This window comes from Chelonia mydas, chromosome 5 (assembly GCF_015237465.2).
Source record: "Chelonia mydas isolate rCheMyd1 chromosome 5, rCheMyd1.pri.v2, whole genome shotgun sequence".
NCBI classification, from domain to species: Eukaryota; Metazoa; Chordata; order Testudines; family Cheloniidae; genus Chelonia; species Chelonia mydas.
In genome coordinates this window covers 126944456-126967110 of record NC_051245.2, presented here as the reverse complement: position 1 = coordinate 126967110, position 22655 = coordinate 126944456, and the positions used below count along the sequence as shown (strand labels likewise).

The following is a 22655-nucleotide window of genomic DNA, read 5'->3' as shown; positions in this document are numbered from 1 at the left end:
AAGAATGTGAATTTATATTTTTTTATACATTGTTTAAAATAATGTAAAATGTTCCATCAACATAGACCATTACCAGGTCATTGCCAGAATTTTATAAATGTAACCTGCCACTGCTAGTTTCATCTGAATTTTTGTTTCACTTGAATTTTTCTCAGCTGCCTATTAAGTACAAGCAGTGACTTACCTGAATGTCATCTGTACCACCAAGGATAAAAACATCTTTAGAATCACGATGAGGAAGAACAATGAATTCAGTTGTTTTCCAAGAATCCTCCACCTGGTTGAGAAAATTATAAACCTTGTAAATCTACTTATAACACTAAAACATTTAGGTTTTACAAAGTAAATAAAATGTAGACAGTCTCATTCCAACTAATGAAAAAACTGCTCTTTCACCTAAAAAAACCCAACGAGGAGTCTGGTGGCACCTTAAAGACTAACAGATTTATTTGGGCATAAACTTTCATGGGTAAAAAACCCACTTCTTCAGATGCATGGGGCTAAACAGACACTGTCAAATGATTGTTTTACTTTGTGGTGTTTGTTCTCTCTTCTCAGAAGAAAAAGGGAAAAAATCTCTGTTGACTTTGTCCTTTTCCATTTAACAAGCATCGACCTTTTTCTTATTTTGCATAAAACTATAATAAACAAAGCGTGGTTTTTGTCTGTTTACAATAATGTCAACTTGCATAGAGCCTTTTTAAGCCAAAACATGACTTCAGCACAGACTTGCTGACATCAGGAGGTATGTGCTACTGTAGAGGCAGTCGAAAAGGCACAGAACATTCTGTGGGCCCAACATTCTCCGCCAAGGAGAGTTCTGTGGGCAATGCACCTGCGGAATCATTCTCTGCCTTTGTAAGCCCCCTTGAACATGCCCCTTGGAAGGGCAGAGGTCTATTATTAAGGGTGAGAGGTTTATTGCAGGAGTGGGTGGGTGAGATTCTGTGGCCTGCATTGTGCAGGAGGTCAGACTAGATGATCATAATGGTCCCTTCTGACCTTAATATCTATGAATCTATGAATTATGACAGAAACTGTATTTCTGCTTTATATTTCACTCAAATATAAAAATTCTACTTACCATTAATGTGTACTTATATATTGTGAACCATAATTGAAAGAGACATTCTTTCTTATTCGTCCATTAAAAGGTCAAGATTTTCAGCCCATTGTCAAAAACAAAGACAAAATGTTTGTTTGTAAAAGTTACCTTTTTGAGAATGGTCTCCAGGGAAGCTTCTCCAGAGGCTTGTCCAGAAACATCCTGAATTTCTTGAGAAAAGTCAAAAGCACTGAGCTCAACAAGTCGAGCCAAAGATAACGGGTATTCCACATCCACCAGTTGTGCATTAACTATTTGCTCCAAAACTGCCCAGTGCCTGGGTTTTAAAAAGGGGTTTCTTAGGTCTGTGATAACTGGAAGCTGGAAAAGTCAAACGAACAATATATTTATTTTTCATTCATGTATTTTACAACGCTAGACCTCTCTCAAAGCACCATCTTTTAAATAAAGCTTGTAAGTAGAACCTGTAAAAGACTTTTGATCAAAAATTTTATTTAATTATTTTTACAAACAAAAGATCCTTTTCCCCACAGTTTCTTTTTGTTTGAAATTTTTGGCAAAAACCAAAATCGTTTGGTTTTAAAAAACTGAACTTTTCAGTTTTTTGTTTTTCACTCCTTTTCCATTTTGCCTCTGGACGAGTTATATAAAATGAAATCTCTGAAGTTTATTGAAAAATAAGTAGTATATTTTAACTTCATGTTTTTCATAGAATCATAGAATATCATGGTTGGAAGGGACCTCAGGAGGTCATCTAGTCCAACCCCCTGCTCAAAGCAGGACCAGTCCCCAATTTTTGCCCCAGATCCCCAAATGGCCCCCTTGAGGATTGAATTCACAACCCTGGGTTTAGCAGGCCAACCCTCAAACCACTGAGCTATCCCTCCCCTTTTCTAAAAAGCTTTTTGGAAAGTGAATTTCAAGTTGCTATTTTACCTTTTCTCTCATCTTCTCCACATTCCCCTTGAGCCGGGGCACTATATTATTGGGTGGCAAACCTTTTTCCAACTGATTCACAAATTTGGCGTACTTGGAAACCTGAGAATTCAGGTATTCTGGATCCAAGCTATCAAATTTACACTGTGGAAATCAAACATAGAAAAATATATTAATTAATGGTCACATTCATTTTGTATAGTACCTTACTCCACAAAGAAATCACTGCAATCAATGGCACTACTCATACAGAAAGATACTACTCAACGTAAGTAAGGGTAGCAAAATCTGACACACAGTGCGTACAACAGTTACAGTATATGGTCAGATCCTGCAATCCTTGGGCACTCAAAGGCTTCAAAAGACCATATATTCTAAAGCAAAGCACTATTATATACACCTAATCCATTAAACACAGGTAAAAGAAAGATACTACAATAGAACACTAATGATAGGGAGACTCAGTGAATTTTGCAAATTAAAAAGGAAAGGCTATATTGTGGTTTGATAATAGGCAAAGCTGGCAATTTTGATGCCTGCAGTCTTCCACTGCCACAATATATGGAATGACCACAGTCTTTCTTAAACAACTGGACAACAACAAAGTACAAACACAAACAGGTTTCCACACAACTCAAGTCCCAGCATTGTCTGCCTTGTTTTCACCAGGGACCAAGCCTTGTCTAAATCTCTATACAGCACACACAGACATCTAGTAGGTAATTAATATACAGTAAGTAAATACACCATGACACCAACTACCATACCATGACAAGAGGTAAGGTGAGATGTACCATATACCTTTCAGATGCGGAATCCCTCTGGTGGAAGAAGGCTCCCACTTAAGGTGTATGGCAGCCTGATACACAATAGGAAACACACCTCAGTATTTTATAGGAGGGCACAAATGGAGCCAAATTTGATCTAAACGAGCAGGAAAGACTAAAAGCAGTGGGGGAGGAAGAAATTATGAAACACTAGTATTGAGAAGTAGGAGACACCTCGCACAGCACAAAAAAAATCAACCTTCCTTCTCCATTTAGTTAGTTCGTTTTCACTGACAGAATCTAAGATAGTTGTATACATTACTCTACACCTTGAGGAAACACTCACAAAAATCAGCACAAAGCAGATAAAATGTTGATTTTTCTGACTAATGCACCTGCAGCAGCAGTGATAGGGAGCCCCTCTTCCAGTCAGCAGTGAAACAGGAACTGACAGCTAGAGGCACTAAGGGCTAGTCCATCTCCCCAACAGGGAGAGAACATCCCATCTATAGGAGGGGAGGTGCTGGCCGCCCTAAACCTCTGAAGTCATGGCAGTTCCCACCAGTATAGCACTGGGAACCCACACACAAGAATAGGCCATTACTATAATGACTGAGGAGTTATATGCGGTCTCATAATAATAATATTTATGGATTTATATGTACTGAAGGAGCACCTAGAGCCATCGTTCAGGATCCCATTGTGCTAGGCTCTGTACGTCATGTAATGAAAAGATGACCCTGGCCATAAACAGCTTCCAATCTATGGATATTATTATAGAGATAATCGGTGGTTAGAAAACAAAAGGTAGCAGTGAGATGTTTAAAGTTAATCGCAGGTAAATATAAAACAAAAACTTCTTTACAAATCATGCTGGAAATTACTACTGCAGGCGGACAGAATGTCAAAACTACAGCTGGATGTGAAGAGGCGGTGAAAGAATTTTACAACCCAGAAGAATATTAGCTGTTTTGTTGGCCAAGACATGAGTAGCCAAAACTCATGTTTTGAGGTGTCATCTGACCACTGCAGGATCCAACTCACTACTCCTGGCAGCATTCTGCACCAAAAAATTAAAAATTTTGCATACTACATTTTAAAATTCTGTAAAATTATGCAAATTTTATTTGTCAAATAAATGTGGAGGCTCTAGCATGGCATTGGAGAGCACAGGCCACTGGCTACACAGAGGTGCGAGATCACTGTGCAGCTCCCACCCGGGACACAGACTCAGCAGAAAGGCTGCACCCAACCCTGACACAGCACAAGGACTGGGCCTGCCCCTCCTTGCCAGGTGCGGGCAAGCAGGCTCAGCATGGCAAGATCCAAGTGTGGAGGGGCGTAGCATGGGGGGATCCAGGTGTGGGTTGAGAGGGTTCTGTGTAGAGCAATCTGGGTGCGGGCGGTTCAGTGTGGGATCCGGATGCGGGGGGGATCTGGATGCACAGGGGCTTGTTGGAGGGTTCTGGGTGCAACGGTAATGGGACCCTGCAGATTGAGTCCAGGTGAAGGTGGTTGGGGTACAGCGTGGGGGGTGTGGGGGATAGAGCTCGGAAGGGGGGGTCTTGGTGTGGGGGGGCTCAGGGGAGGGGTCCAGATGGTGGGGAAGTGGAGCTCAGTGGGGTAGGGATCCAGGTGCAGGTGGCTCATTGGGGTGGTTCAGGTGCAGGGGGGGTGAGGTTCATCGGAGGGGGAGTTCTGGGTGCAGGGGCCAGAAGCTTGGTGGAAGGGTCTGGGTATGAGGGGGTATGGAGGCCTGGGGGTTGGGTGGATGGGGGAGCAGCTCCCTGTACAGTGATCCCTCCTCCTGCAGCTCAGGAGCGTTGGGCGCAGGAAGTGTGTGTATGTGGGGGGCGGGTTGCGGCATTTCCTACAGCTGGGGGAGAAATCTGGGGGTGTGTCTGACACGGCCCCGGATGCCAGGGGATCCTCCCCAGCCCATCTGGGACTAATAGCTGAGCCTGGCGCAGGGTAGGAGACACCAGCCAGGTCTTCCCCAGTCCCGCCTCCTGCCCCACAATCATTTACCTCTCTGCTTGCGGCCCTGGACACCTGAAACATACTGCTGGGGAGGGTCGCATGACTGCTTTTGTGGCTTCCCTTTGCTTCCCCAACAGAAAGTGATTTTTCTGTGGGGAAGCAAACAAATCCATGAGGGACATAAATTCTGCGCATGCGCAGTGGCACAGAATTCCCCACAGGAGTAACTCATGTATATTTTGAAGAGAAGCCTGAAGAAAGCCAAATGAAGGAAAGTGAAACTTTATCTAAGGGCAGACTATTTTTATTCTTTTTTCTTTTTCTTTTTCCTCTTTAGTAGCCTTAGTAACTCCAGATATCCATAGTGACACAAAGATTAAGTAGCCTTCATAACCCAAATGTTTGTTCTAAATGGTTAGAATAAAACTTACTTATCTACAAAATTCCTGCTATGTTATTCAAGCTTTACAATTTGCTTCACAAAACTCACAAGATAGTATAGAGCAATTCAAGAAGCATAACTCCTGGAATAATTTACAAAAAGATTAGCTGCATAGTAATCTTTTATAGCTCTGTAATTAAAAAATCTATAATGCCACTTTGGAAAAATAAAAGAAAGTATTTTTTCTACATATTATAAACTAGAATTTTATATTATAAACTGTATTATACATCATTTTTATACTTGGTCATTTAGGAATCAGAGCACTTAATTTACCTCCATCCATTCTGTTTGGAGTATTTCCCATTCAGAACAAGAATCCCAAAGCAGCTGTTTGAGTTTCAGTTCTGCACTAACTTCCTCCAAAGCATCAAATTTTGAAATTTCCACCTCAAAAGAGAAATTTAAAAAGTCATTTTTAAAACTTATTATAAAACAAACAAACAATCTAATGCAGGGATGGACAAACTTTTTGGCCCGAGGGCCACATGGGGGTGCGAAAGTGTATGGAGGGCTGGGTAGGAAAGGCTGTGCCTCCCAAACAGCCTGGCCCCCCACCTCCTATCCGCCCCCTCCCACTTCCCGCCCCCCTCAGAACCCCAGACACATCCAACTCCCCCCCGTTCCCTGTCCCCTATCCACACCCCCGCCCCCTGAGAGGCCCCCCGGGACCCCCTGCCCCTTATCCAACCTCCACCCCATCCAACCGCCTCCTTCTCCCTGTCCCCTGACTGCCCCCCGGGACTCCCTGCCCCTTATCCAACCCCCCCCTCCCCCGCTCCCCGCCCTCTTACCAGCGGCGTCACTGCAGTGTGTTGGGGGGGCGGGGAGCAGCAGGGGAGGGGCCAGAGGTAGCCTCCCTGGCCAGGAGCTCAAAGGCTAGGCAGGACGGTCCCGCGGTCCAGATGTGGCCCACGGGCTGTAGTTTGCCCACCTCTGATCTAATGTGTATTTTTTAAAATACCCGCTTCACATTTCCCAAATGCTACAGTTAACATTGGGGAAGAGTAGGGATAGCAATCTATCATATTGCTTTAGGAGCAAATAATCTGTTCTAAACCACTTTTCTTCTTAAATATTTTTGTGCAAAAGATACAAAATTATTGTGAACTCCATTCAGTTGTCATGACTCCTTTTATTTACAGCAGTCAGTAAATATTGCAGTCTACTGTTAATTTTTAGTCAGTTCTGTGAAAAACTGCCAAGGCACATACATTGCATTAAAATAGCTCTCTCCATCTGTGCTGAATATTCATCACTAAACAAAGATATGCTTTAAGAAGCTGGAAAAGCTCTATTTGATTTCCATAGTATACCCAGTCCTGAGACGTATCAGTGACATTCCCTTTAACTACAGGTAGAGGAGCTCTCCCACTCTAACAGATTGCAATAATTCTATTTATCACCCATAACCAAAGCAAATTTACGATAACTCAACTGCCCATGTTTTCAGATGGTATTGTGGCCTCCTAAATATTATTAGGATCCAGGTGCTACCCAAAGATGGCATTAGGTTAGTAGCCAGCAAACTGACATCTTCCAAAAAAGTCTGTTCTTTCCAACAGCATGCTGGTGCTACTTACCCCTCTAAACCTACTGATACAGCTGTACATATGTATCCACTTAAAGCACATTTTCAACCCCAGGGAAATTACAGCCTCCTCCAATATAGTTCTTAGAAGTTATGACATACAGTTGTGTAACCCAGTGCTTTCAACTATGAGAAGTGGAACCTTTGAAAGAAGTCTCAGCTGTTGTACTATCAGATATTGTACCGGCTGAAGTTACAAGCTCTAGTGGCCCTTCCAGCAATGTAGGTACCCTCTGAGCGGCAAGTAAGTTGTAAGGTGAGTGCTTACAAAGCTTACAAACTCCCTGTCATCAGTAGTTCTCATCAGCATTACATTTATAGCCACACAAACATCCAGGCATGGTGGCAAAGCTCTCATCTAATGCTCATGAGTCCCTCATACAACAGATGGTTCATAGATATTACAAATGCAGTCAGTGTTTGTCACTTTTGTTTCTTTAATGTAGCTCTTACAAGGGTTACGCTCCAGAAGAACTCTGGTTTCCAAGCCTATAAGGAATCCCAAAGCCCAACGGATTCACAGTCTAAAGAGGAAAAAGACCTATTAAAAGACATAGCCCAACTCCCTGCCAAAGGAGGATTGCTCCCTACTGCACTTTTCTTGTGCATTTTTTTCCCTAGCTGAAGAGACCAATGGGGAAGTCCAGGTGACTGCCACAGGCTGTTCCATGGTATTATCTGAAAATTCTAATAAAATCAAGGTACTTCCCTCAGTGCATTAGCTCCTTCAATGCAGACACATTAAAGAAGGTACAGTGTGCGAACATCTGGATTCCCTCATGAGCCTGTTTGATTAGGAAACGATATACCAGTAAACGTGCAATAGGACATGGGCCTACCTGGGCCTTATCAGAAGTGAGCCACAAACAATCCCCAGACTTCTAGCTGGGTCTTTGTTAGTCCCTTGAATTCCCACCCCCCCCATACGTAGCTGATGGAGATTGTGATTTTCATAAAGTCTCTTTAAAATGCTTACAAAGATTACAAAATCCCATTGGTTTAATTAGGACATCACACAAACAATTTTTCAAAGGAGACTCAATCTTGCCTTCGCTTGTGCATGAGCAGGTTTGGGCAAGAAATACCTATTTCCAAAAAGACACTAGCCAGGGCATTGGCTTTACAAAGTTCTGCTATTCAGAAAAATTTGTTTAACACTGCAAAAAATACAGCTCAATTCAGGCTTCATAAAAGTCCAGCAAAGAGCTGAGGGGAAAAATTACCTTAAAATTCTTCTGGTAGGATTTATACTGGAATGCCCGTTTCTGTAGCTCATCTAGAATGGTTTGCAAGTCTGTCAGAGTTTGTTTTACTTTGGCTTGGTCAGCTGCAATATCCAAAATCTGTGGGTCCTGTTTAGCAAAAACAACTTTTTGTTAGTTTGTTAAATTTAGCTTTTAGTTCAGGTTGAGATAAACACCCTATATTCCAGGCTAATGGAAATAAGTTTTAAACTCAGTGACATATACAACCAATGTTTCAATATTAAAATTTATTGCATAACGTATGTGTGATGAGATTTAATCTATTTTAAATGACCAATGTAAATAGGTATGGAAAAGTTATCAAGTCTCAAAGATTCTAGACCAAATCTCTTCTCTTTATAAATGAAAAATATATTCTCCCACCGCCATCTTCCATTTGTCGTCAGTTGGTGAAGGTTAGCTCCCTAACCGAATAGATCATGGAACCTCCCTATGCCATGGTTACAGCCACACAGTAAGGGCATCTTTCCAGGACCTGATTGCTTATGGCAACATCTGTGAGGAAACCCTGCAGTTGGGCAAGTACTGATCCCTTTTATATCCATAACCATGGAATGATAGAATCACAGGACTGGAAGGGACCTCGAGAAGTCACATAGTCCAGCCCCCTGCACTCATGGCAGGACTAAGTATTATCTAGACCATCCCTGACAGGTGTTTGTCTAACCTGCTCTTAAAAATCTCCAATGATGGAGATTCCACAACCTCCCTAGGCAATTTATTCCAGTGCTAACGACCCAGACAGTTAGGAAGTTTTGCCTAATGTCCAACCTAAACCTCCCTTGCTGCAATTTAAGCCCATTGCTTCTTGTCCTATCCTCAGAGGTTAAGAACATTTTCTCTCCCTCCTCCGTGTAACAGCCTTTTATATATTTGAAAACTGTTATCCTGTCCCCTCTCAATCTTCTCTTTTCCAGACTAAACAAACCCAATTTTTTCAATCTTCCCTGATAGATCATGTTTTAATTTTTGTTGCTCTTCTCTGGACTTACTTCAATTTGTCCACATCTTTCCTGAAATGGCACCCAGAACTGGACACAATACTCCAGCTGAGGCCTAATCAGCGCAGAGTAGAGCAGAAAAATTACTTCTCACTTTTAAAAACATGTACGTTTCAAAATATGTCTAAGCATTACAGATCAAATCCTGCCCCTCTATCCACAACACCCTGGTTACAATGGAACTGGTGTGGTTCCTTTGCCAGTGGTAGGAAGATGAGGATTTTGGGACTCCATGTGGGGTCCACAGCCCCTGAGAAGGCACAGAGCCCAGCTTCATGGTGACTCACTGTATCCCGATGCTCAGGGACCTTGGGGTGAGGGCAGGAAGGTGAAGGAGCAAGTGCCAAGCTGATGAACCCCATCACATGCAGAGGCAGTAAGTATGTGGGACATTGCTGAAGCTCTGAGACAGGTTGGGGAGAAGTCCAGTCCCTGAGAGACCCACTGTGATAAGATCAGCTCTGTTTTGGTGCAGAAGATACAATTTGGTCTTACATATTTAGATCCATAAGGCCAAATCCTGCCCTCAAAAATAGTGTGCAACCCTTTAACTCATACAGCACAATTTAAAATGTGAGCATTTGCATCGGATTACAGATCAAACCTTACTTCACATTGTTGAATAGACTGTTGATAACTTTATAGTCCTTATTACTGCTCGGTTGTCTTGTTTTAATAAAACACAATTGCAGAAATTACGTACAGTATAAAAATAATGTAAACTGCTCTTTGCAAACCTGGGCTTGCTGTTTCACTTCTTTCACTTCCTCATTTAGCTCTACAACATCTTGGTCTAAATGTTGACAAAATTTGGTAATGCTGGAATCTCTTTCACCCACTGATTTGTCAATTGCATTGCGAACTGCAACAATGGATGGTTTCAGAGTCGCAAAAAGAGCAAAATCTTCAGGAGGTGTTGGTACTTGGTACTGTTCAATAAGCTGATACATCTGAGTTACCACATTTCCTTCTTCTTCAAGGCTTTCGATCTGCAAAAACAGTCATACTTCAACTACTGTGAATCAACCATGTTTTCTTAAGTAATCCTTACCATTATTTAATCTTAGTTACATTGCTGACAGTATCAAAATATGCTTATTATAGAAAAATAATTTTAATAAGGGGAAGAAAACAAGTCCTAGCCAAATATTATCTTTTTATGTGATTAAAATTAACAGGTTAATCTTGTCCCTGAATTTTTTAGTTTCTTTTATCACTACTGTTTGAAAACAGAGTATGTCCAGGCTGCTGGAGAAGACAGAAATGTTTGGCTGGACTTGTGGCATCTTCTTCAATGTACCCTCCCTTAGCATACAGTATGCTATGTTACCATTTTATTCCATTATAGAGAGTTTTGATACCAAAATATTAGGCAGTGGCACACAGTTACTCTCTCAGTTTGCTTTATTTTGCTGGTTGCAAGTAAGTCTATTTCTGGATGTTCTGGTTCCCACTTGGAGATGATGGATTTTGCTGCTACTAAAAGTGTGAAATTTCAGTCTAAAAGGAATTTGAGAAAATTATTAGCAGCTGAAAAAGGGAGGTTAAAACTTGAAAATGTAGTTCAACGTTTAACACAGCATTCACCACCTGTGAATGCAATAAGTACACATTTTTCAGCTGGAAATAATTAGAAACATTTTAAAAATGAAAACAGGTAGCTTTGTCCTTACCTGTAAAAGTTGTCTCCTCATAACAGGAAATCCTCTAGTCTGGAATGGACTATTGGTTTGGCCACACCACCCATGAGCATGCAGTGGCAGCTCACTGCCAAGGATTTCTGATATCACAGCTTCCCCCTACATATGCTTGGTAAACTGCATCACAAGCCCAGCGGATAACTTCCAATGCTTCTGACCCTGAAGCAACTAACAACATGTCCAGAAGCTGCCATCTTATCTCAGTGAGGTAAGAAATATTTGTACAAAAAGGATGAAAAAGAAATTTCCTGGTGCAGTTGGTAAGGGACAACTTTAGAAAGGAATTCCAAGATTCTGTAGGACCGCATTGCCATGACTAATCAGACATTCAAAATACTGTTCCTTCTCACAGAGGTGACTGGTATAAGAAAAGCTACTTTAAATTAAGAGGAAAAAAACACTGGGATTGTAGCCCACAGTTCAAATGACTGCTGCATCAGCTAATCCAGGAACAACTTCCAATGGCTGTTTGGATAGAAGGACAGATTTTTGTCACAGCATGTGTAAATCTGAGCACAGGAGGATGAGAAATTAGAGTCTCTTTTCTGAAGGAATCATAAGAGCTCCTAATATAGCCACTTGGATTCTTAATGTATTGATTGAACAAAAACCAAATATAGGTCTTGGCTGAAACTGATTTAGCACTGAGGCCATGTTGCATATAATACATCAGGTTCTGAAGATGTGGTAACAAATCTTGGATATAGAGTCTCCCATAGTCTGAAGGAGAACATTCTCCAGCTAGTTGGGATGGCCAAATTCACAATTCATCCTTTCCAGTTTTAGGTTGTCAATTAAACTATGCCTTTGTCATGGTAGCACACATGATCCTGGCACCAGGAGGTCTTTGATGACCATAAACATTAACAAGGACAGACTAAAGGAGAAGGCATCTATCTTCCATGCCTTGCTTTCTCATTCCCTGGAACAGAACAGATACCATTTTTGTTGCCATTTGAGTCAATCTGTGGATTCCCCCACTCCAGGAAGACTGACTGAAGCATTTGCCATTCAATCCCCCCACTCTCTTGGGGAGAGTGTCTGATGACTCAGCCAGTTGGCCTGGCCATTGATCATACCCTGCACAGAAGCAGCTGATATCATTAGGTTCCTCTTCCAGTACCGTGTACGAATACTTCCCATGGCACAAGTGAAATTCCATTCGTGCATCCTAGCCTAAGAGGGAGGCATATCAACTTGATCCTGCTAACTAGGACCTCTGTTAGAGATCTTTCCTGTGTCAGATTTCTGATCTTGCGCCACCTTTTTAAAGGCTGAAGGACTGAACCTGGGAAGGTGAACTAGTTGTCCAAGGACCTTGGCCATTGACAAGAGGAGTATCTGAAAAGGCTCTTCATGTAAGTGTTACCACTATGCAGTATCAGCACAGAAAATCGTCAGTCTCAGAAGCTGGAGGGGCTGCCAGATAGTACCCCACTGCTAGAAGAGAAGGATACTCATAGATAGTGGCCCTGCTATGCTTGTTTTCTCTAGTCACGTCCTCCACTGAGCTCTGTGCATCAGGAGCCTGCCAGGAGAGGAGTGAGGAGGAGGGAAAAGAACTCCAGACATAGCCAGTGAAAAAAGCCTTTCAATAGCAAACTGAGCAGAGAGAGCTCTTCTCTTCTTGAGCTGCTTCTACCAGTAAAGGCAGAATACTGGGCTTGAGACACAGTTCCCAGTTTTATATAGAGGGAAATGTGACACCAAAACTCCTCACCACTGTGCTGTCTCTGTGATGTGATGAGACACATCTCTGTGATGGAAGTCGTCAACTCAATAGTCCATTCCTGACTAATGAACTGGCTGTGTATAAGCAAAAAAGTATAACACAAGTTTGATATTAACTCTGATCCAGTCTTATAATTTCTAGTGATGCTCCATTAAGAAATGATAATGTACAAACTTTATTTTTTACTTTTGTGGAGGTCTGCAGCATGTGAATACATGGTCTTCCTTACCCACCTTTTTCAATAAATGACATATATAAAATACGTATACATATATGCAGTGGCCCCTCACCCCAATCTCCTGAAAGATAGAATGTACCTACTCGTTCCTGAATTTCATCAAGGAATATCAGGCTATTAACATATTCTGTAGTTGTGGATGGGAGAAACTCAAGTTTAAATTTGGCATCTTGTGCCTCAGCTATAATGGCAGTCACTTTTTTCTTCCCGATAACTGGAAGCATATCGTTAATAACCTAGAAAGCAAAGGGAAATAGTAGATTGTGTAAAATATTCTTAAAGCTAGAGGTGAAAGGTCAATAAATTCATGCTATTTTGGCCTGGATGGGAGTGAGTTCCAAAAATGAAGAACCCTCGTGTAGAATGCTCTGCTGGCAGCTCCTTTCTTTTTAACCAAAGGAGCTCCAGCTCGAGAGCCTCCGCTGATCTCAACTGATGTCATAGGGAGAGGTGAATGTTCTCAGTTAGGGAGGTTCCAGGCCAATTAGGCCTTTTTCAGAGCAGATCATTTTAAACTTGAACCTATAACAAACAGGCAGCCAGTACAATCCCAAAGCACTGGCACTGTGTGCTCATGGTAAGATACTCCACTTTACAACCAAGATGCCACATTGTAATATTTTGCAGTACATCTTAAAGGATGTTGCAAAGTACCTGTGAAATTAGTGTATGAACTGAGTTTAAAAATGAGGTGAACCCATGATATTGCTGGAGATGTCATAACATTTTTTGTACTAGAATATAAATAATGGTAGGACTTCAAACAAAACAAACTGGCCAGCTTGTCCAGTTGCATCACTGACCGTAGCAAAACTGAAATGGAATAAATTCTTGCTATATTGCCTGTAGATTTACCTCCAAGCAGCGCTTTGGTGATGGTATTAATTTTTCTTTCAGTTTTCTAGCATCTATAAGCAACAAACCTACATTTCTTTTCTGCTTTATAGCCAAAGCATCTTTGTGTTCTCTGTGATATTTCTCCAGTTGTTCCGCAAAGAAATCAACACCTGTGTGTTACAATGACAGTGTCAAACTAAAAATAATAACTGACACTTTGTGTGAAAAATGATCAAAAGTGTATGAACAATTGTTATCAGATAGTTGTAAACAGAACAAAACATATTTAGAACTTTGATTATCTAAACAGAAACAAATACAAACATCTATTCAACTGAACAATGTACTGAAACTACAGACAGAGCTATGGGTCAGTGTTTCAACACTAAGGTTCAGCTTTAAGAGATAGGTACAGACCATTCAATTTGGATAAAACAACCTGAACCTTTGCCCAAAGCTAAAACCAAGCCTTTTAAAATTTAAGTTCTATAAAGTTTGATTAGCTTTTTCTTTTTAAAGGCATGACACTTGTCCTCACTGAGTAAATAAACATAAAGGGAATGGGGACCTACTCTGGCTTATGAAAGGGCAGTGGGTAGGGAGAGGCTGTGCCAGGGCTGAGGGAAGAAATCATCTGCTGGAGGGACAAACGTGCACTGCTGCTGGAGGCAGTGGCCCTTGCATGGTGCAGGTAAACATCAGTACCTGCCTAGCACACCGGAGAAACACTGAAATACTTAAAACAATGAGGCCTTAAAGACTAACAGATTTATTTGGGCATAAGCAGATAAGAAGTCAAAAGGTGCAAACTAAGGCTCAGATCCCACAATCAGATGAGCACAGACCCCTACATGGAACAGCACTGACTTTAAAAGGATTCCACAGGGGCCACCTATGCAGATCCAGTTGCAGGATCAAGGCTTCAATACAGCTTATTCCACTGTTGCAGATACAAATGGAGTTCATTCCATTGTTATCTTGTGTGCACACAGTCATAGATTATTTTGTGTGAGAGAGTAAATAAATGTTTGAACCCATGACTAATGCACTCCTCTGCGGGAAACTGGTTTAGAGAACATTTATAACCAAATCAAGAGTAAATACCGCAGATATTTGCTGCAATAACACAGAAAACAAACAAAGAATCTTAGTTAAAAATTAGAGAAAAAGACAACTCACCATGTTCCTGCTGCTTCAGAGCTTCCAAGTCAAGACTTTCATTTTCTTTGAAAAATAACCGAAACCGTTCAAAAGTGTCTGCATATAAGCTGGCTGCCTCAAATGCTGAATACACAGTTTCCTAAATGTTACACAAAAAAACCATTGTACATAAGAATTTGCTTGGCACAAACAAATAGAAGAAATCAAAACAATTCTACATGATACATTGACTCCTCTTTTTGGTACTTTAAAAGAAAAATTCTGGAGAAACTGTAAGGTTCAGTAGATTGGTAATGGAATAGTGGTCTTTTATCTCTAGGTCGCCAATCTGCATCTAACTCAGATCAATGGTGAATCAAACTCATTGCCATCTAAGGTCAGTTTGGTGACCTGGTTGAAAATATTTGGTAGTGTCAGTCAATTTCCTTGTGGACAGGTGCCCATGAACATAACTGGCGTCTATTAGCCCAGTCTCATCAAAGATTGGATAGGCATGCAAACTGTACAGTGTTGTATCACCCTTAGACAAACCTACGGGCAGTACCTTCAGAAGAGACTTGGCACACAGGGGTACTGATTAATTAAAAATCAAGTCTAAAATTGAAACCGTTTGGTACCTTTATTTGCTGGATGATAGCTTGCAAATGCTTATCGTCTTTAAACATGGTTGATAAACTTGGTCCTTCACCACAAGTCTTTTCTTCAATTTTGTTGTTAATAATAGGACGAGTAAAGGCATCAAAGTATTGATCAGGTACAAGGTTAGCAACAGACAACACAGTTGCCTGAAACTGATTAATAATATCTGCAATACCTTCCTGTTAGACAACAGAAAACATCATTAACACCCATTGAATCCTTCTGAATTGCGAAATAAATTAGGCGTGAAACATTTCCAAAATATAGTGCATTTGTATGTATGCAAAGGTCTACAGCAGATTATCAATATGTCTCACTTCCAGACCAGCAGGAATGGGGAGTAGTGGAGAGGCAACATGCTAAGCACTGCTCTTGCCAGATAAGATACTAGATGGAGCCTCATACGGAGAGCAAACAGGGAGAACTCAGGGAAAACCATCACTCCTCACAACAAAAAATACAGTAGTAGCCAGAAGGCACTCTGCTTGTAGAGAAGAGCTTGTTCCCAGCCACAACTGATGCAGAATATCACTGTTGCACCATTGGATGTGGAAGAAGAGCTGAAGAAAGCTATGCAGACTCAGTTAGCCCAAGAAGACAGTTTAATGCAGTAGCTGGCTTGTGCTACTGCATTAAAAATAGATATGCGCAGGTTGAGGCACTTGCAGAGACTCAGGTAGCCACCCAAGTTCAAGCCCATCCTACCCACAGGGTCCAAGCCTCCGCCAGCGCTGCAGTGTTCACACAGCTCCTTTTTAGTGCACTGTTGTGAGTTCCACAAGCCCAAGTCTGTCTACCTGGGCTGGGAGGCTTGCTCCCAGCTGCAGTGTAGACATACCCTGAGCGGTTACTGTATTAGGCAGCAGTCTGTATTCCAAAGGGCAGCAGTGGGAGACAATCAGGTAGAGAATATGTACAAATGTGAGATGTCACCTGAGAGTGTGGGATGAATCCCTAATGCATACAGGTATCTTTGAGATCCAAAGCACATAATCAGTTTCATTTTTATAGTGAGAGCGCCATAGAATCATAGAATATCAGGGTTGGAAGGGACCTCAGGAGGTCATCTAGTCCAACCCCATGCTCAAAGCAGGACCAATCCCCAACTAAATCATCCCAGCCAGGGCTTTCTCAAGCCTGACCTTAAAAACTTCTAAGGAAGGAGATTCCACCACCTCCCTAGGTAATGCATTCCAGTGTTTCACCATCCTCCTAGTGAAAAAGGTTTTCCTAATATCCAACCTAAACCTCCCCCACTGCAACTTGAGACCATTACTCCTCGTTCTGTCATCTGCTACCACTGAGAACAGTCTAGAGCCATCCTCTTTGGAACCCCCTTTCAGGTAGTTGAAAGCAGCTATCAAATCCCCCCTCATTCTTCTCGTCTGCAGACTAAACAATCCCAGTTCCCTCAGCCTCTCCTCCTAAGTCATGTGTTCCAGTCCCATAATCATTTTTGTTGCCCTCCGCTGGACTCTTTCCAATTTTTCCACATCCTTCTTGTGGTGTGGGGCCCAAAACTGGACACAGGACTCCAGATGAGGCCTCACCAATGTCAAATAGAGGGGAACGATCATGTCCCTCCATCTGCTGGCAATGCCCCTACTTATACAGCCCAAAATGCCATTGGCCTTCTTGGCAACAAGGGCACACTGTTGACTCATATCCAGCTTCTAGTCCGCTGTAACCCCTAGGTCCTTTTCTGCAGAACTGCTGCCGAGCCATTCGGTCCCTTGTCTGTAGTGGTGCATGGGATTCTTCCGTCCTAAGATGGGTTTTAGATGGGGTAAGATCCAAGTTACCCGGGAAAGAATTTTCTGTAGTATCTGGCTGATGAATCTTGCCCATATGCTCAGGGTTTAGCTGATCGCCATATTTGGGGTCGGGAAGGAATTTTCCTCCTGGGCAGATTGGAAGGCCCTGGAGGTTTTTCGCCTTCCTCTGTAGCATGGGGCACGGATCACTTGCTGGAGGATTCTCTGCTCCTTGAGGTCTTTAAACTACAATTTGAGGACTTCAATAGCACAGATATAGGTGTGAGGTTTTTTTTGTGGGAGTGGTGGGTGAAATTCTGTGGCCTGCGTTGTGCAGGAGGTCAGACTAGATGATCATAATGGTCCCTTCTGACCTAAATATCTATGAATCTATGAATCTAAGTGCAGGACTCTGCACTTGTCCTTGTTGAACCTCATCAGATTTCTTTTGGCCCAATCCTCTAAATTTGTCTAGGGCCCTCTGTATCCTATCCCTACACTCCAGCGTATCTACCTCTCCTCCCAGTTTAGTGTCATCTGCAAACTTGCTGAGGGTGCAATCCACACCATCCTCCAGATCATTAAGGAAGATATTGAACAAAACCGGCCTGAGGACTGACCCTTGGGGCACTCCACTTAATACCGGCTACCAACTAGACATGGAGCCATTGATCACTACCAAACATACAGGGATCACTAGGATGCTATGGCTATTTTGCACCACTCTAGTGACCAGGCAGCGAAACAAGATTTGCAGCTGCTGTGTGTCTCTGGACTCCATAAAAACAAGCAGGGCATACCAGTGACTCTGGCCCACAATCCTGACATTTCTGTTCAGTGAAACTGATTAAAACATGCAACTAAAAGATAAATCTTTCTTACAACAGACCTGGAAGTCATCCAAAGATGGTGCAAACAACAATGCATGGATCTCCAAAATTAACTCTGTAAGAAACATGGGCAGAAATGATTCTTCTTCATCCTGCCCTGCAGTCCCTGACACAGCCTGAAACAATGAAACCAAAACAATACAAATTTCAAAAGATCAGGAAATTTTTAAAAATCTTGGGTGAAAAATAAACATCACTTTTTCTCTATGATGCTGCACATTTCTTTTAAGCAGACAAAAGAAGAGTGAAAAAGTTTGATAAAACAAATAAATGTCAGGGGTCAATCCTGGATTCACTGAAATCAATGGCAAAATTTCTGGTACTTCAACAGGAGCCAAACCAGGCCCTAAACTCTTTGTGAACAAACTTGCAAAGACAGATTCTTCTGATCTTAATTAAATTGGGTATAATAAAGATTAACTCTGTCAAAGTCAATAGAATTACATCAGTGTAACACTGTGGTAAGTAAGATCAGAATCAAGCCCTTAGAAGAGTTCCTTGTCAAATAGCAGCAATTTTTGTACCCCTTGCTACAGATCAGAAATTTGCTTCCATATATGCATGTAAATGCATGCTTTTGCTCCTTGGCACCAGATCAAAGGCTGAGAATTTGTGAATATATTAAAGGGCAAAAGGGGCACTAAAGAAAAAGTCTGGAAGAAGAGAAATCCCATATAAAGTCTGAGATCTCAATTCAGATATACAGGATTTTTTCCAGTTCTAGGAATTTAAATATAAGTTTATTTGCAAAGGTCCATTTGGCACATATTGCTTGCAAATGGGAGGGAAAGTAGGATTACAAATGTGTAATTTTTGTTTCTTTACTGTGCTGTAAATACTATAGCAGCCATAGATTACACGTAACAGTGCACTACATTACAAACAGTGCAAGACAATGCAAGTTGAAGCTCCTTCTAAGAAAATGATAATCAGCATAGATTCACCTATTAATGAGATTAATGCAAGAATTTAAACTTTCCTAACAAAAATTTCCTTCTAATCTTTGTTTTGAAACCAACCTATAAACAGAAAAATATGAGACATGTAGGCTAAGATTGCAATCATTGGTCCTGCTGAGTACTCAGAACTTTTGAAATCACAGCACTTATTTATATGCCTCATTATGGACTATAGGAATTTTATGCACTCATTTTTTAAAAACTTGGCCTTAGTTTTCACTGAAACAAAATTACCTTTTTTTCAGAGACTTCAATTTTTTCCTCTGTATTCCACTTCTGTATGACATCTGCAGCAGGTGTCCTTTTCAACTTATCAGAAAGGTAGCTCAAAAGCGTAGTGACTGATTTTACTGCCAGGACATGCATAGTGTTCACTATTAGGTAGTCAGCAAGACGGATAAAGCTTGAGGGACAGAAGAAGGAAGCACAATGCTTTGTCACTTTATGTGAATACCACAAGTCTCTGTGATGAGAGCGTTTGATTTTTATGGAAAGGTATACTGTGTATTATGCTTTCAAAGGACTGGTTCCTGAAGTCCTCACTCATTCCTTACTCAGGTAAATTCCTATTAACCTTACTGGAACTTTTGCCTGTGTAAAGACAGAGTAGAAAATGAGTAAGGATTTCAGGATTTGGGCCAACAATTCCCCAACAGAAAGCAGAAAAATACCTTTACTCTAATATGCACAGAATGCATACATATACAAAAGAAAAGAACTTTGAGAGATGGTTTTGTGATAGACTTACAGAACAAATAATAGAACAAACTCTGAATTACTTCACATTTCATATTAAACTCGAAACAGCTTATGACAAAGATGGGTGAGCCAGATTCACCAGTGCATTGGAGCTGCTTTGTGCTGCTCTGGGTTTAGGTTTTGTATCGCCACACTAGTGCAAAGCTGATGGAATGTACTGGCAAATCTGGTCCAGCAGTATTTACATAAGTGATAACTTGGTTTCATCTAGAAAACTGGAATGTTCCTTCAAGAAACAAATTTTATTATGTGAATTCAGCAGCAGAGCCTCAACTGTAGGGATGTTCTGCCATAATAAGAAATAGGAATCTCTCAAAGTCAGGCAGTATAACTGGGCTTTTTATTAACTTCTTAAGACATCTTAACTTTTTCTCAAGGATCACCCCTTATTAGATGAGTCACAGAGTAGCACTGACATAAATGTTAAAAGTGGCATTTACAAAAATTGATAGTTTTGTCAAGCAACTCTATAATTTGATTGTAAAAGTGAAATTACAGTACTAATGATTAATTACCATACAGTAAGTATATTGATGTTCAGTGTGTTAGATTATTTTAGTTCTTAATTATTTCATTTCATTGCTTCTTTTTTAAACTTCCTAATTGCACAGGGTGGATCACTGTGCCAAACAAAAAGTTTGTTTATTCATTTCATTTATATTTTAAAAGATCAAAGTTTGGTTTGCTCCTTTTTTTTTTTTTAATAGCTGAAACTCTGAAACCAATTAAGTTAGTGAGGTTGCAAAGTTAGCACAAAAACTGGCCTCATTTATATAAACATGTATCAACATGAATGCATGAAAACATAAAATGCAGTTGCTCAACTTTCTCCAATAAAATGAGATTGTTAATCATATAATTTTTTTCTGAAATAGTGATAATTCTCTCCTAGGCAGAAATTTTAATGGATTGCTGGACATGTTATCTATAGAAAAGAAATGAGAAGATAGCACTAATATTTCTCTCTCTTACAACACATAATCATCAATTTTAATAGAATGGAAAGTGGCCAAAATGAGCAAAACTGAGGGTGGGACAAAAATGTAAATTAAAGATAATCTAAAAAACCCCCAACTCTATTAGTGTGCAGAACCTAGTACCCGAAGGGTGTCAGAAGAAATCTAGAAGGATTAATTATATGATGCCACTGAAAGGTATTCAATCACTTGTCTGTCTTACAAATCTCTGCTTTGGAAGTGCATGCTCTCTCTCTTCATGATGATCCTGTAGTCCCCTGAGGGCAACCTGTGACATAGCTCCTTTGGTTTAATATGGCTCTCAAATGTAGCAACTTGATGTAGCATTGTTAGTCCCATTTCAAAAGGTATTATGTTAGTGCACACTAGGGACCTTTTAGTGTGCATCAGCAGAGTCCACACAAGCCAGTTAGTGCGCAACACGCTGGTGCACACTAGAATTTACACCCCAACTGGCTTACAGTAACGCATCATGTAGACAAGTCCTTACTATATAGCCAGGCAATTGCCTCTGCACAGTTAAGGCTAAAACAAGCTTATATTATATATCTCTATTTTAGCCTCCATAACTTATTCTTTTAAAAACACAGCCACACCCAAGCCCTTCCAAACATCCTACCTCATGTTGCTTTTTCTGAGCAGATGGAAACACTCTACACATCTTTCTACTGGCTTAAACTGACTATATGGACCTCTACTTTGGTGTATTTTCCATACCACCCCCCAAGAAAACATGTTGATATCATCACTGAAATCAACTTTCTTGGTAACTTAATCTTCACTGGCAAGGGGAAGAAGACCATTAAGATCTGCCACATTGTACTGTGGTAATAGCTTTTAACTCTGAAAATGACCAGTTATACTTTCTAATGAGTTAGTGTGAATTTTTATGAATTTGTCATAAAGCACTATACAAGAGCTAAATTTTGCTAGGTGCTCTACACTGAAAGCATCAAAGTTGCTCAAATATTCCAGGCACCCTAAATAATTTTCACGGCTTAGAGACAATAAGTCTGCACCAAATCCCTGTGAAAATACAGACTTCATGCACCCAGAAACTTGAGAGCAGCAAAGATTTGCCCAACTGTTCCTTCCACCATTTTTTTCAAAGTTTCAGTCACTTAATTTTAAGCAAGACAGAAGAGAGCACATTGATGCTCTGTGGCCCTGAGAATCTGAATGTTCTGATAGACACATCCGGATATTTTTCCAGTTCTGCAGAGATCCCCAAGTCAGTGCTGTTTTACTACAGAGGACTTTACAGGCATAACAGAAATCATTGTTTTTCCACTATTTACTGCCAATTATGACTCATCAACTTGCCAGCTAAAATCTTTTGACACAAATATGTTTAAATTAAAATGATTACATTTATTACTATCATTTGTAGTGATTTGCAAGATACTTTATAGCATTTGCAAGATACTTTATAGACAGATAAAAAGATAAAGTTTCAGCGTAACAACCGTGTTAGTCTGTATTCGCAAAAAGAAAAGGAGGACTTGTGGCACCTTAGAGACTAACCAATTTATTTGAGCATAAGCTTTCGTGAGCTACAGCTCACTTCATCGGATGCATACTGTGGAAACTGCAGAAGACATTATATACACAGAGACCGTGAAACAATACCTCCTCCCACCCCACTCTCCTGCTGGTTATAGCCCATCCAAAGTGACCACTCTCTTTACAATGTGTATGATAATCAAGTTGGGCCATTTCCAGCACAAATCCAGGTTTTCTCACCCCCCCCCCCTTTTTTTTTTTCCCCAAAAACCACACACACACAAACTCACTCTCCTGCTGGTAATAGCTTATCCAAAGTGACCACTCTCCTTACAATGTGTATGAATATCAAGGTGGGCCATTTCCAGTACAAATCCAGGTTTTCTCACCCCCCCCCCCCAAAACACACACACAAACTCACTCTCCTGCTGGTAATAGCTCATCCAAAGTGACCACTC

At 40.9% G+C, this 22655-nt stretch overlaps 1 protein-coding gene across 1 annotated transcript in view; it reads right to left on the bottom strand.

Moving 5' to 3' along the window:
* DNAH6 (dynein axonemal heavy chain 6) overlaps positions 1-22655 on the bottom strand; it is a 187537-nt gene that overhangs the window by 151794 nt on the left and 13088 nt on the right. The window contains exons 9-20 of the mRNA XM_043547288.1: positions 19193-19361; positions 17999-18115; positions 15334-15534; positions 14735-14855; positions 13574-13725; positions 12802-12954; positions 9786-10037; positions 8006-8134; positions 5468-5581; positions 2003-2146; positions 1214-1426; positions 185-277 (exon numbers count right to left, since the gene is read on the bottom strand). Coding sequence (XP_043403223.1) covers positions 185-277; positions 1214-1426; positions 2003-2146; positions 5468-5581; positions 8006-8134; positions 9786-10037; positions 12802-12954; positions 13574-13725; positions 14735-14855; positions 15334-15534; positions 17999-18115; positions 19193-19361 — 1858 coding nt within the window. The remainder of the gene's footprint in view (positions 1-184; positions 278-1213; positions 1427-2002; positions 2147-5467; positions 5582-8005; positions 8135-9785; positions 10038-12801; positions 12955-13573; positions 13726-14734; positions 14856-15333; positions 15535-17998; positions 18116-19192; positions 19362-22655) is intronic.